Source organism: Esox lucius, chromosome 13 (genome assembly GCF_011004845.1).
Source record: "Esox lucius isolate fEsoLuc1 chromosome 13, fEsoLuc1.pri, whole genome shotgun sequence".
NCBI classification, from domain to species: domain Eukaryota; kingdom Metazoa; phylum Chordata; class Actinopteri; order Esociformes; family Esocidae; genus Esox; species Esox lucius.
The window spans coordinates 29,023,725-29,038,849 of record NC_047581.1 but is presented as its reverse complement, the minus strand read 5'-3'; the positions used below and the strand labels follow the sequence as shown (position 1 = coordinate 29,038,849).

The following is a 15,125-nucleotide window of genomic DNA, read 5'->3' as shown; positions in this document are numbered from 1 at the left end:
GGTCCAGTTCAAAGTCCTTGTATCCAAACGATACTATGTGGAGCTCGACTAACGTTACTGTCTGCCATGTTTGGCGCGGTTTGAATTGTGCAGCGTTCAAGTGCAGCGTTCAAGGCACATACGCTGATTAGTGGTGCTGATGTCACAACATATAAAATAATTTTATTGCGGTTTGTTTATTATAAGTTCAAGTCATTGTCGAGTCTTCCACTTCAAGTCAAGTCTCAAGTAACTTGTTCTCAAGTCAAAGTCAAGTCAAGTCATTTTCATACTTTAATCAACAAGTCCTGAAAATTGTGACTCGAGTCAGACTCGAGTCAAGTCATGTGACTCGAGTCCCCCACCTCTGATATTTAATAAAAAGCATGTCTTAGAATCTTCTCAATACAATTCCTCACATTCCTACTAAGGATGTTACAAAAATGTATACTTCGATTCCAATGCGGTACAATTTGGTATACAGATTATTCTGATCTTAATTTAACACGTGTGGTGGTATCGATTGTACCGAACAATAATTGCACTCTTTTCTAGAACAGAAAGCCACCATCGTCATGGCGATTGCAACACCTCAACTATCGTATCTCAGTAACCCACGCTAGTCAACCAATAACAGTAGGAGTGCACTGTCGGATATTTATTACGTAGTCAACTTCTAATCTCATTATGAATTCTGTTTGGTCAAAGACTTGAGCACTAGGAAAACAGTTAAGACAGAAAACGCCACAACTTTGTTTAATCCTTATTATTGAAACTATACACACACAATGTATTGTCATTAGGTTCTGTTTCTTTAGAGAAACTCACCGCCGTCACATTATGGTGCATACAATACTATCTGTTACTATTTGTACTCTGTTGGTCTCTGTATTTGTACTCTGTTGGTCTCTGTATTTGTACTCTGTTGGCCTCTGCATTTGTACTCTGTTGGTCTCTGTATTTGTACTCTGTTGGTCTCTGTATTTGTACTCTGTTGGCCTCTGCATTTGTACTCTGTTGGTCTCTGTATTTGTACTCTGTTGGTCTCTGTATTTGTACTCTGACTCTGACACCCTGACTCCTAGTGTTTTATTCTCCTTTCCAACAAACCAACTCGGGGAAGTGTTAGTCTTCAACAAATTGTACTCTGTTGGCCTCTGTACTTGTACTCTGTTGGCCTCTGTACTTTAAACATAACTTGCCCATCTGAAGCAAGCTCCCGTCACGCGCCCAACAAATGTAGCATCGACAAGTGTTTGGCATTTTCGCGTGCCTTCAATTGTTTTGCTGTTTGCTGGGGACTTGTGGATGTGTGTAATGAACCTCAGGGAGGAGTGGATTCAAGTGCGGAGCACATATTTGAATGAAGTCAGTGGTACAGAAGCAGAATCCAAGTGACGTAGTCAGAATACAGGCTGAAGACAAAATCAGGGTGACCATGAATCAGGCAAAGGCACAAGAGGAATAGGCTAGTGAACGTAGTCATGGGGAGTCAAGTTTATAACCGTTAGATGACCAAATGCTTGGGATAAAGAATCGAAATAAGGGCTCTGTGGAGCAGCAACAACTAACAATACCTAACAACGAAACAATGAAAACAAAGTGCTATATACACACAAGTGAACATTACAAGTGCAGTTGACAACAGGCGTAGGAGAAATTCCGGTGATGGAGGGTGTGGTCTGGTTGGCCGGTGAGGGATCGAGCTGGCAGTGGGCCTCACAGCCTGTATGTTTGTTCTGAAAAAGTTTCTGGAAGCAACATTAACTAGCTTATGTAGCTAGCAGTATTATGACGTCAATTCACTTTTTGCCAGACTGCAGAAATCGAATGTTTCTTACTGAGTGCCTGATTGACTACCCATTGTTAAATAGCGTAGTGGTTTGAGATGTGGACTTCCATGTAGTCGTCCGGGGTTCGATCCTCGGACAACACAAAATAGGCATGAGCATTTCTTCAGGATATACTAAAACTTTGTGGCTACAAGCTGCAGCTGCTACATTATAGTAAGCCTAAAGTAAAACTGTTTAGTGTTATATTGCGATGGACGAACTGCACCGACAGTGAATATATTACTCTTGAATTTATAGCGTAGTTCACATAGCATAGTGGGTTAGCTTTTCTTAAGAATGAACAGCTAACCCTTACCCTATCCCATGGAGTGATTGGAGTCACTTTTTTCATGATAGCTGCTAGCTAGCCATGTACAGTAATCTAATAATTGAACGCGTTGAATGTACTGTAGCAATGCTGTTATATCGGTTGTTGGTTTGGATGTCAGCTAATGCAAGGGACTAGTTTTAGGTTTCGTGGAGTTTCAGCAAATGTTTCGCCAGAATAAAGACCCCTCAATGGGAATCTATTGTCTTCCGTGAGTCAACGTCATTACCAAAGAAACATGAACAAACTTGCAGGTGTCCTGCTGTGCTTTGTTGTCTGATTTCTGCTTTGGTTTTGCAATTCAGGCTTGTAAACCCAGCGTGACTTATATATACCATATAGATCGGTTGCAAATAAAAGTTATTCCAAGCCATACAATTTGCAATGTTCATTCAACGCTGCACGCCAGGTGTACCTTTCGTAGTTGCTCGATTGATACCACATCTCTACACACATATCACATACAATGCTGCCCATTGTTTAAATAGCGTAGTAGTTAACCCTTTGGCGCGTACGATCACACCAGTGTGATCAATCTAGAGTGGTCCCTGGAGCGTACGATCACACTGGTGTGATTAGAACGTCATGTTTAGAACGCACCATTAGCATACCTAGCTACAAGTAACGTAACAATGGCTGGTAAAACCGCGCTATTATTTACTCACATTTAGCTCAAACAGTGTTTATAACTATATTTCCTGATTGTAATTGTTTCAAGACCATACTATGATATTAACCAGGTAGAAAGCATTCAAATCGGGACAAGAAGTGTTAGTTACGTACCAACAGACAGCCAACACTAATGCACAAAAACGAATTATATTAGCGACTACTACCGATCAAAACCATTGCAAAAACTTTCTAGAAGTTACGTTCCCCGTTGTATGCATTTTATATAGTTTATTCATTTTCACTGCATTGAATAACTGGTCACGATTTGTTAGCTAGCAGGCAGCTGACGTTTGCTAGCGGTTAGCTGACGTTTTCTAGCTAGCTACAGTAATAAATCAACCAACTTTTGTAGCTCTTAGAATTCGAGTCAACGAGAGAAGCTTGCAATGCAATGCATGTAGTGTTCCTTACCTAGCAAGGTGACTGTTCAAAGGCTGGCGTGAGTTCAAATGCTGCAGAGTACCGAAGTCACGTGCAAAAAAACTCACGCTGGGGGGTCGGTAAGGAATATTTGAAACTCACGCGTGAAAAGGTTAAAGACACAATAGAAAATCGCGGAACGAATCCACTCAGGAACACCAAAATGTATCCCTTCTAATCGTGGGCCGGCATAACTCGGCTTGTCTGGTTCCTTTTCTGGTTTGAGCACAGGTGAGGATGAGGGATAATTAGGTTAATAAAAACGCTGTTTACAGTAGAGGTGGGCAGCTGTTGACCTCAACTGAGGATGTCGTCGGGCGGTGAAAGGAATACTTCGAGGATCTCCTCAATCCCGCTGTCACTTCTTCCATTGAGGATGAGGGCTCAGAGGTGGACTCGTCCATCACCCGGGCTGAAGTCACTGAGGTGGTCAAGAAACTCCTCGGTGGCAAGGCACCGGGGGTGGATGAGTACCTCAAGTCTCTGGATGTTGTGGGGCTGTCTTGGTTGACACGCCTGTGCAACATCGCGTGGCGGTCGGGGACAGTGCCTCTGGGATGGCAGACCGGGGTGGTGGTCCCTCTTTTTAAGAAGGGGGACCGGAGGGTGTGTTCCAACTATAGGGGGATCACACTTCTCAGCCTCCCCGGGAAAGTCTATGCCAGGGTACTGGAGAGGAGAATACGGCCGATAGTAGAACCTCGGATTCAGGAGGAACAGTGTGGTTTTCGTCCGGGCCGTGGAACACTGGACCAGCTCTATACCCTCTACGGGGTGTTGGAGGGTTCATGGGAGTTTGCCCAACCAATCCACATGTGTTTTGTGGATTTGGAGAAGGCATTCGACTGTGTCCCTCGCGGCATCTTGTGGAGGGTGCTTGGGGAATATGGGGTCCTGGGTCCTTTGCTAAGGGCTGTCAGGTCCCTGTACAACCGAAGCAGGAGCTTGGTCCGCATTGCCGGCAGTAAGTCAGACTTGTTCCCAGTGCATGTTGGACTCCGGCAGGGCTGCCCTTTGTCACCGGTTCTGTTCGTAATTTTTATGGACAGAATTTCTAGGCGCAGCCAGGGGCCGGAGGGTGTCAGGTTTGGGGACCACACAATTTCGTCTCTGCTCTTTGCAGATGATGTTGTCGTGTTGGCCCCTTCTAACCAGGACCTTCAGCATGCGCTGGGACGGTTTGCAGCCGAGTGTGAAGCGGTGGGGATGAAAATCAGTGCCTCCAAATCCGAGGCCATGGTCCTCAGTCGGAAAAGGGTGGCTTGCCCACTTCAGGTTGGTGGAGAGTGCCTGCCTCAAGTGGAGGAGTTTAAGTATCTAGGGGTCTTGTTCACGAGTGAGGGAAGGATGGAACGGGAGATTGACAGACGGATCGGTGCAGCTTCTGCAGTAATGCAGTCGATGTATCGGTCTGTCGTGGTGAAGAAAGAGCTGAGCCGCAAGGCGAAGCTCTCGATTTACCAGTCAATCTACGTTCCTACTCTCACCTATGGTCATGAGCTTTGGGTCATGACCGAAAGGACAAGATCCCGGATACAGGCGGCCGAAATGAGCTTTCTCCGCAGGGTGGCCCTTAGAGATGGGGTGAGAAGCTCGGTCACCCGGGAGGAGCTCAGAGTAGAGCCGCTGCTCCTCCACATCGAGAGGGGTCAGCTGAGGTGGCTTGGGCATCTTTTTCGGATGCCTCCGGAACGCCTTCCTGGGAAGGTGTTCCGGTCCCGTCCCACCGGGAGGAGACCCCGGGGAAGACCTAGGACACGCTGGAGGGACTATGTCTCCCGGCTGGCCTGGGAACGCCTCGGTGTCCCCCCGGAAGAGCTAGAGGAAGTGTCTGGGGAGAGGGAAGTCTGGGCATCCCTGCTTAGACTGCTGCCCCCGCGACCCGGCCCCGGATAAGCGGAAGAAGATGGATGGATGGATGGAGGTTGTCTAAGTAGTAGACAACATACACATTTTCATGTCTTCAGATAATACCATAAAATTGTAATTGAATATTAAACAAAAAAATACCAAAAGTTACGAAGGTTTTGCTGCTAATATTATCATGTTTTTCTACTTGAACTACAAACATGTTTTTTTAAGAAATACATTAAATATCTATGAAATTGCAATATTGACACGTCCCCCAGTTTTTTTCAACTCTGTCTCAGCCCTTCCACTTACCCGCTATTAAAATAATGGATTAGAAAGGGAAGTCTCAATATATTTTCTTACCTATATTTCATTGTTTTCATGGTCTGAGATGTTTAGGCTCAACATTTCAACTCTGTTATATTCAACAGTAGTTGCAAAATATTAAAATGTTATGATGTCCTAAATGCCACGTGGTGCTACTGTCCTATCCAAATATGAAGCTATGGCTACTTTTAGTCAAAAACTTCAACCCTGTCACATTTTTATATTACAACAGAGTTGAATCATTGTGACAGGGTTGAATGTTTGACACCTCTTAGTAGATGAATTAATTGTACACTTTGATTTGAACTGTCGGAAATAATACTTGCTATTTTATGTTATTTTATGTTCAATATTTTCAGACATCACAATGGCAAAAACATCAACAGCAGAAGCAAAGAGAGTACAGGGCAAGAAGGAATGCAGACCCAGAGAAACGAGAAATATATCTCAGAAGTGAGTGTGAGAGGTGGAAAAGGGACACTGGGGCAGGGAAAAAGAAAAACATCAGGGATCTGAGTGATAGAGCTAAATGACATAAGCGAAATAGTTGGAGGAATGCTAAACCACAGCGTTGGTCATTTGCCCTCAACACACGCCTAATAACATAAAGGAAAAAATATATATACTAATACAGGCGCAGTGCAGAACACAAAATGGCGAATGCCGTGAAAACATAGCATGTAAGCTAGCTCACTAAAACACTCAGAGCTAAATAATAAACAAAAATACACAGAAGAGAATGAAGCAGTCCAACTGCTAAAAATCTATACAACAATCAGCCTGTTTAATCACTTAAACACACATTAAACATCGTATTTTATACGTCTGTCTCGCGCTACACAAAGTACCTACCGCTCTCGGCCAGATCCAACATCGTCTGACGAAAGCCGGGTAAAAAACAGTACCTCCACAAAACGACCAGCAGGGGGCGCATTATCCATGCAAAATACATAACCAATCCCTTAATTGAATAAGGAGCAAATAAACAAAAATGAATGCACAGTAAAATGAGGGATATTTGGTGGAATACAAACACTTTTCCATACCTGCTACATTCACCCCCCCTGAATTACACCAATATCCTGATCGCACACGAATAACAGGATAAAACATTTACAATAGAGACAACTAACATTCTGTTAATACTGAAACGGGTTCACGTAAAGAATACAATCTTTATATTCAGCTGTAAAAGCTACCTGCTAACCAGGTTAAGAGAAATTAAAAGGGTGATCAAGCCTCAAATCTCTCATTGAACAGTATGGTGCCTTGTACACTAAACCACCCGACCTACTTAGTCCCAAATTGTACATATAAGCATTTAACACACAATTATCAGTATCACAGGCTTAAAAAATTAAGTAAAATAAAAAATAATTTAAAAAACCATCTAAAACAGGGTCAAAAGTGACTGTGATCTCTTATTGATGGAATTAGCCAATCCCCTGAAGTTGAATGGCGTCTGAACCATTGTCTCGACCAGACGGTTGACTCTCTTAACAACTCTACCAGTATGCGTCTTGACTACACCATGTGTGTCTGATTGTCTGTGTGCTCGGTTGTCTTGGGTCTGAGTTATGTCAACTGTCGGTACTACAACTGGACTTTCCCCATCTGAGGCACCGTGTACATCAGTCTGAAGCTTGAGAGAGTCCTGAGTTTAACTGACATTGTCACTTGCCCCTCCACTCTCGACTTCAACATCTTCCTGGCACATCTGGGTGTCTTCTGTTTCATCACCTACCCAAGATCTGTGACTGACGGCATCTCCTATTCCACTCAGTACCCAAGCACTTGTCCTATCCTCCAAATCCTCCTCCTCAAGATCCACTGAGTTAGACTTCTCTTCTGAATACCAAAAGAGCTCTGAGCTTCAGTTATGCCTCCGTCAACAGACTCAATGGGCAGGAAACTGATATCGAGGATAAGATAGCGATGTACTACTCTTGTGTTCCCCCAGTCATCTTCCAACGTATATATGTGTGTCTGTGGGTTTCTATCTATGACAGTATACACCGTTGCCGCCCATTTGTCTGCAAGCTGTTTTTCCTCTCTCACCTTTGTTGGCGAGGAGTACTCTGTCTCCTTTGTTCAGGTAAGTTCCTTTGATTCTTCGATTGTAACCTCTGGCCGGTTTTTGCTGCTCTTTGATGGCATGTTCCTGTGCAATAGCTGCTGCCTCTTGGAGGTGGGCCATGAGTGTATTCACATAGCTGCTATAGGCAACAACCACAGGGTCCTGCAACACCTGTTTGAACAAGACATCGACAGGGAGCCTCGGTACACGGCCGAACATAAGATGGAAAGGGGCATATCCAGTTGTCTCATGCACAGTTGCCTTATATGCAAAAGTTAGAGTTTGCATTTGTTGGGGCCATTTGGCCTTCTCTCTCAAAGGCAATGAACGATGCATACTACCCAGAGTCCTATTGAACCTCTCAGTTCCTCCATTTCCCATTGGATGGTATGCTGTGGTGTGCGACTTAGAGACTCCTGACAGCCTCAGCAGTTCGGCAATGAGTTCACTCTCAAAATTAGCCCCTTGATCTGTGTGGATGCGCTCTGGAAATCCATACACACAAAAGACGTTATCCCATATCCTTTTAGCAACCTGCTTTGCCGTTTAATGTGTGCATGGAAATGCATGGGCCAACTTTGTGAAGTGATTTGTTAGAACGAGAACATCAACTGAACGCTGTTTGCAGTCTTCTGCACTCCAAAAATCCAAACACACCAACTCCATAGGAACGAAGGTCCTGATACTTTCGAGGGAAGCTCTGGCGGAAGGATCAGGTGTCTTGGCCAGGATACACCTCTGACAGCATTTGACATTGTCTTTGATATGATGCTCCATCTTGGGCCAAAAAAACCGTTGTCTTATCAGTTGAGTTGTTCTTGCCTGCCCCTGATGTCCAGCTAAATCATGGACACCCTGCAGGGCTTTTTCTACCAGACTTCTTGGTAATACAAACTGGGGTCTCTTTTGTGTTCTTAAGGGATCTTTGGTTACCCGGTAAAGCACTCCATCCAGAACCTTCAACCTCTGTCACTGCTTGATAAGCACCAAGGCCCCTGTGTCCAAACCCATCTTCTCTCTCCTTGAGGGCCTCCTCTTCTGGCTGAGAAATGGCATGATCTTGTCCTGGTGGTACAAGGTGCTGAGCCGATTGGACTAGCTGAGCTGACAATCTGTGGCAGTATCCCATCAGTTATGATCATCAAGGAGGGCCTCCACAAATCGTTTACATGAGAATGGGAGAGGATGAGATTTATTGGCAGGCTTTTGTGATGATCTCTCTGCCTGGAGACACTGTACTTTCAGACGAAAGAGATCTTGCACTCCATCTTGCTCAAGTTCCTCTGATTCAGTGAGTAGATTGTCATCACTCTGTGATAAGCCTCTGACCAACTGTCCTAGCGAACAGGTCCTGGCTGAGAGCGTCTGCCACTATGTTCTTGGTTCCTGCAATATGCTTCAAATTGAAGGTGTATGGAGCGAGCTTGGCGACCCAGCACTGTTCGCAGGAATCAAGCTTGGGCTTGGTCATTATATATGTGAGTGGATTGTTGTCTGTCCACACTGTGAACGAGTTGCCCTTCAACCAATGACTGAACTTTTCACACACACTCCACTTTAACACAAGAACTCAAGCCTGTGTGCTGGATACCTCTTTTGTGAACTGCTCAAGGTCTTACTTGCAAAAGCAATGGGTCGTGCCTTACCCTCACCAACTGGTATCTGTGATAAGACTGTTTCAACCCATCCAAGGAAGCATCAATTGACAGGATCAGTGGACGTAAAAAAAAGTTCTTTGTCACATTCTCTTCTGTCTGGCAGTGAGAGCAAAGAGTGGTTTAGCGATGGAAGAGCAGTTGGGGATAAAGTGCTGATAGTAGAAGATCATCCCCAAAAAGGATTTGATCTTCTGCACCGAGGGCGTACATCCGTTATTTTCCATGAGATTAGTTTTGGACATTTTGGATATGACGTCGATGATATGGCCATCAAATGGCACTTCTTAGGACTTAACTTGAGATTGTGGTCTCGCAGTCATTGGAAAACAATCTCCAGGATCTGTAAGGCCTCCTCTTCAGTTGGTACGAAAACGAGCAGGTCATCCAAGTAGCATAACAAGCTTGCTGAAGTTAAGATCACCAAATATACTCAACATAATTTTTTGTTTTATTTTTTTTGGACAAAAACAAAACACTCAATACAAGTGATGTCACTTCAATGAAATGTTCTTTTAACTGTGACAAAATCACTTCAGTGCAATCTCAAACAAAAAAAGAAAACCTTGCGATGGCATTCAGCAACCGCTGGTGATCAAGCTGGTGTTGATCCACGATGGATCCGGGTCACGGCACCAATGTAACCGGCCTGGCCTCAGTACCGTTTACCTGCATTGTGTCTAACGTGTGAAGCAGACGACTGGAGACTCGGGCTTTGGCACAGGACATTTATTGCTGCTGCAATCTGTTCAGTGTTTTAGAGAAGATAGAACCACAGCGTTTGTCATATGCCCTCAACACACGCCCCTCTCAGCCAGATCCAACATCGTCTCAGAAATAATTTCATTTCTCAATAAAATAAAATCCCAACATATGAAACAATAAATGCAAAAATACAACATAAGAATATAAAAATACTTTTGTAATATTTAGCCTATACAAAACTGCTCTCAGATGTCTCACAGCATTACAAAATACGCATTTTAAATCATAATAAGTCCTGTGCAAATAACATGCCTGTTCAGTGTTTTAGAGAAGAGGAAACCACAGCGTTGGTCATATGCCCTCAACACACACCTTATAACATAAAAGAAAAAAAGATATATACTTATACGGGCGCACATTCAACACTTCGCACACATTGTGGCACACAGGTTTTGGTGTCCCCGGCTGCGGTACGCCTATGTCCCGGCTGCGGTAAACCTAAGTCCAAGGGAGGCACATTACATTTTATAATCGATTACATTTCAGTGGCCTATCCTTTGTGGCGTTGCAAAATTAAGGAAGGAACACAATCGTGATTTAAGTTCTCTACTTAAGAATTGTGACTTTACTTATTAACTCCACCTAGTTGATCAGAGGGCCTCATTGAAATCCCTGTAGGATATTCTCTTGTCTGTTCTTAAGCTCTTGAAAAACTGGACTGTAAAGGGTTCCTGAGTCAACGGAAAAAGAAATGGAGATGCAACATACAACTTTGTCTGAGTCAGATACCCTGTGTGTTAGGTTGTGTGTGTTTCTGGAACACACAGTTCACAGACCACATCCTCCATGTCAAGTATAAATAGAGAACCCTCAGAAGCATCACAACTTATCTGACTCTGAGGTACTTAGGTAAAAATAAATTATATCTGAGATAAATTACCATGATTCTCTTCACAGCGGCTATTTTACTTCTATGTCTGCACTCAGGTAAGTGGTGTGTGTGTTTATCATTGAAATAGATTTGATAATTTATAATTTCTGGGACTGTATTCACAAAACATTTTATCTTACCACAAGACTCCCAAATAGCAGTAAAAGTTCCTAGCCAAGAGCTTCCTTTCAAAGCCTATTCACAAAGCTGCTAAGACCAACTTTTACTAAGAAATGGGAAGAAATCAAAGAAATTACTAAGAAAAAGGGCGGGGTTGACCCTGTTGCTACGGATGATGTTGTGTTCCATGAGCCAGCTTACTCTCTATGCCCACAGTGATTGGCTGATATGGGAGGGGTCTCTGTCAGTGAATTCATCATTGCAATCCTGTAGAAGGATGTGTCATGTTGCCATATTGAAATAGAGATATTCAAAAGACATACTGACTAGTCAAGATATGTTCAGCTAATTGTCAGCGTCATCCATGTCTGGCCGCTCGTCAAGAAATGCGCTTTCACAGTGCCAGCCCTAGCCTTTTGGGGGCCATAAGCAAAATTTAATTTGGGTGCCCCCTATCCCCTAGTGGTCTGGGGCTCACTAGCGGTCTGGGGCCCCCTGGCAGTGGCCACTTATGTTGCTTATGCCTAGGGCCGGCCCTGCCCGTTCATCTTTTGATGGTCCGATAATTTGCGCAATTATGTGTCCCATCTACAGCACCAAGTACACAGGGTGGTCCAGCTATGGTCATGAAGTCTGCTTTGTTTCTTTGTAGTTGCCGAACGTCATGAAGAAACTGAATGTTTTGTCGCATGATATGGGGTCTGGGGCGGGCATTTATTGTTTGATGTGATATTCTACTGACAAATTAATGAGATACACACATTTTGTCTGTGCTGCATAGTTGCATTTTCCCTGTGGCCAAGAAGCATAGAGTTGTCACTCAAAACCTTAAACTCTGGTGTTTTGAGTTGTTTCTGTTTGTTGGTAAAGTGACTGTATCCCTAACTAGCTCTTCTACCCTTGCGATTATGGTGACACCTTTTCAAAGCTTAGTACCATTTAAGGATTGTTTGTAATTTGGTCTGAGTGCCTTAGGAGTCCTCTTGACTACTCTTAACTTTTCAGAGTTAGGAGCTGGTTTTAGCGCTAAAATACTATTAGACCAAAGATTTAGCAGTCCTAAAGCTAGGACTGACATGGCCATTGTTTGAGTGTTTCTCCTAAATCAGAAAGTTAGGAGCTACTTTTAGCCTTAAGATGTTTTGTGAATATGGCCCCTGTTTGTTTAAGGTTGGTGTAATTTTTCTACTGCTCATAGGTGACTGTACAGAGATCATTGGTGGAGTGGATGTGACACCTCACTCCCTCCCCTACATGGCTCTGCTGGAGGGCAATGATGGACAAACACAAAAACGTTGTGGAGGGATCCTCATTCATCAGCAATGGGTCCTGACTTCTGCTCACTGTCCTCAGTAGGTCCCCTATCACTGTTCTCAGTAGGTCCACTATCACTGTCCTCAGTAGGTCCAATATTACTGTCCTCAGTAGGTCCAATATTACTGTCCTCAGTAGGTCCAATATCACTGTCCTCAGTAGGTCCAATATCACTGCTGTTTTTTTTTAGATGCTGTCACTAACAGTGTAGCAATTCAATTCAAAATGCTGTATTGTTGCATTGTGCTTCAGATGCTGTGTCATTACTGGTCTAAGAGGAGGTGTTTCTGTCTAAAGAATGTGTCATTACTGGTCTAAGTGGTGTTTCTGTATGAAGCATGAAGGTGTTGCTGGGTGTCCACGCCATTGACAAGGAGGAGAATGATACCAGGCAGTTCCGAAAAGTCAAAAGTAATGTGCCTCATCCCTGTTATGACAACATTTCCACTGTTAATGACATCATGCTGCTGAAGGTTAGTTACTACAGGAATCAGAGGGACAGTTGACAGAGAAAGGGGGAAATGTAACACTGAAGCTGGTTTCTTTAGTCTTCTCTTCTGCTCTTCATCCTCCAGCTCGATAAGAAAATAAAAATTAGTAAGGCAGTGAATGTCCTGCCTTTACCCGACTCAGTGGACGACGTCCCAGCAGGAACCGTCTGTTCAGTGTCAGGATGGGGCTCCATCAAGAACAACGCCAAAGCCATGTCCAACGTCCTAAAATCAGCCAATGTCACAGTGATCGACAGATGGAAGTGTAACTCTCCAGAGTACTACAACATGGACCCCATCATCACCTATAAGATGCTGTGTGCCGGCTCTGTAGGCAAGACCAGGGAAGACTCATGCCAAGTATGTGGGCGTTTATATATATGTGTGTATGCATGTGCATTACCAGTATCTATCACACTGCTGGCATTGATGTCTATGTGTTGTTTGTCAATGATTAATATCCTGTTATGACTGTGGTTCCTGGGTGTGTTCCAGGGAGACTCTGGGGGTCCTTTGGTGTGCGGCGGTAAGCTACGAGGAGTCGTGTCTAATGGTTCAAAATGTGGCATCAAGACCAAGCCTGGAGTTTATACAATGGTGTCTAAATACCTTGACTGGATCAAGAAAACAATACGGAAATAACTGCCTGACAGGGATTCATTCATCAATTCTCTGCATTTTCTCAGTAAAACAGCTGTATATATTTTTTTCTGGTTCCTTCTGGTTTTCATCCTGTCCTAATCTGGGTTTAATTAGGCCCTGTGTTGATTATGTGTTGGAAAAGTATGTTTCATCTACTTGTAGCAAAGTGTAAAACTACTGAAATTGAAAAGCTATCAGAAAATGCAAAATGCCTTGCAATCTCTTAAACAAAATAAACTCGCCAACATTCAGGTGGCCACACACCTTCCCGTTTGCCTTCCTGGTGGTCAGATTTTATTTTTATCTACAGTTTTTCTTGTTGTTTGGGAATGATTGTGAAGTCGTCCAGTTCCCCATTCATTCATTGGTGGCACCTGTAGCGGGTTTTGCCAAAATCGTTTCAAAATGAGCCCATCCCCTCATCAAATTGACATGAGTATTCAGAAATGTTCCTATGAAACTTGAAATTGAGTTCAGGTGCATCCTGTTCCCATTGATCATCATTGGGATTGTTTCGATTTTTCTTGGAAAGACCCACACCCGGTGTATTTAAGGTCCCACAGCAATGTCAGAGCAAAAATCAAACCACGATGTCAATAGAATTGTCTGTAGAGCTTCAAGACAGGATTGTGTTGAGGCACAGATCATGGGAAGGCTACCAAGAAATATCTATAGCATTGAAGGTCCCCAAGAACACAGCTGCCTCTATCATTCATAAATGGAAGAAGTTTGGAATCAACATCACCTTACCAGACCCGGCAGAACATAACCAGGAACGACAGCTTAGTGCCTAGATGGCATTAGGTAACTCCATAGCATTCAACAAAACACGTATCTCAAAAATCCAAACAAAATTGTTTTTACATGATGGGACAGCACCCTTAAATAATTACCTATGGCAATATTCAAGGTGTTCCGTTGCCAACTTAACCTGTGTGGATTTAGGAGCAGTTACAAACTCTGACACGTGTGTAGACACAGTGAAGTGTTTTCTTTAAACACATGAAACTATCACCGTGAGAAATGCCCTTTTCATCTCAGAAGCCACACTCTTCCTGTTTAACCAAAGCAACTCAAGTTCACTGTGAAACAACGACATCAGAAACTCAAGATGAGGGGGGTATTTAGTGGAAAACCAAACGCTCTCAGTCATTGTGAAACTGAAGACCACCGCCCCCCCGCCACAATAAACCAGTGAATCAGCAAAAACGACCCACCAGCCCCCATAGTCCACCAGCTGACAGTAAGCTAACCCACAGACCAAGACTTATGGTTGATGAAATGATAAAAACATGTTCTGTTTCTCATGCTAGTATTCACACATTCTGCAATCAATTATGTCATCAATAGTTTGGTTTATCACACTGAAGTGATGAATTCATGTTCAATAGTTTGGTTCATGACACTGAAATTATGAATTTATGTTAAAAGGTCACTACATATTTGCATTATTAAGTTGTTTAATATTAATTAGGTCATTTTACTTGTTTCAAATTAGCGAATTTATCAGACATCAAAGGCTTATGATTGGCTCTTGCATCTCTGACTGAATTAGTTTGCAGTGTATTCTTCAGGGTTGGGAGCTTAGGTGCAGTGAGTTTTAGGACAGCCAATTCTGAGAAATTACTCTTATGCCTGGTGGCTTTGAAGATGTCCCACTGACAAAACCTCCTGACATTCAGAAAGACCACAGGGTTGATGTTGACAAATCAGACTTTTTGCAGGGGTGATGTTGTAATTCCATTGTATTCCACTAGGTGGTGTGACTGCACTTTCCTGAC

General features: G+C 43.4%; 1 protein-coding gene across 2 annotated transcripts; it reads left to right on the top strand.

Annotated features, from left to right (window-relative positions):
* The first annotated feature begins 9,499 nt into the window (after window positions 1-9,499).
* LOC105009266 (granzyme A-like) lies at window positions 9,500-13,598 on the top strand. Of its 2 annotated transcripts, XM_020052958.3 has the most exons (5): window positions 9,500-10,833; window positions 12,096-12,249; window positions 12,549-12,684; window positions 12,787-13,062; window positions 13,198-13,598. In XM_020052958.3, exons 1-5 carry the CDS (start codon window positions 10,788-10,790, stop codon window positions 13,342-13,344), a joined length of 759 nt encoding a protein of 252 aa, XP_019908517.1. In that variant the 5' UTR covers window positions 9,500-10,787; the 3' UTR covers window positions 13,345-13,598. The 2 variants fall into 2 exon arrangements, with proteins under 2 accessions (XP_019908517.1, XP_019908516.1); XM_020052957.1 differs by lacking the exon at window positions 9,500-10,833 and having other exon boundaries at window positions 11,709-12,249.
* Window positions 13,599-15,125: the final 1,527 nt, after the last annotated feature.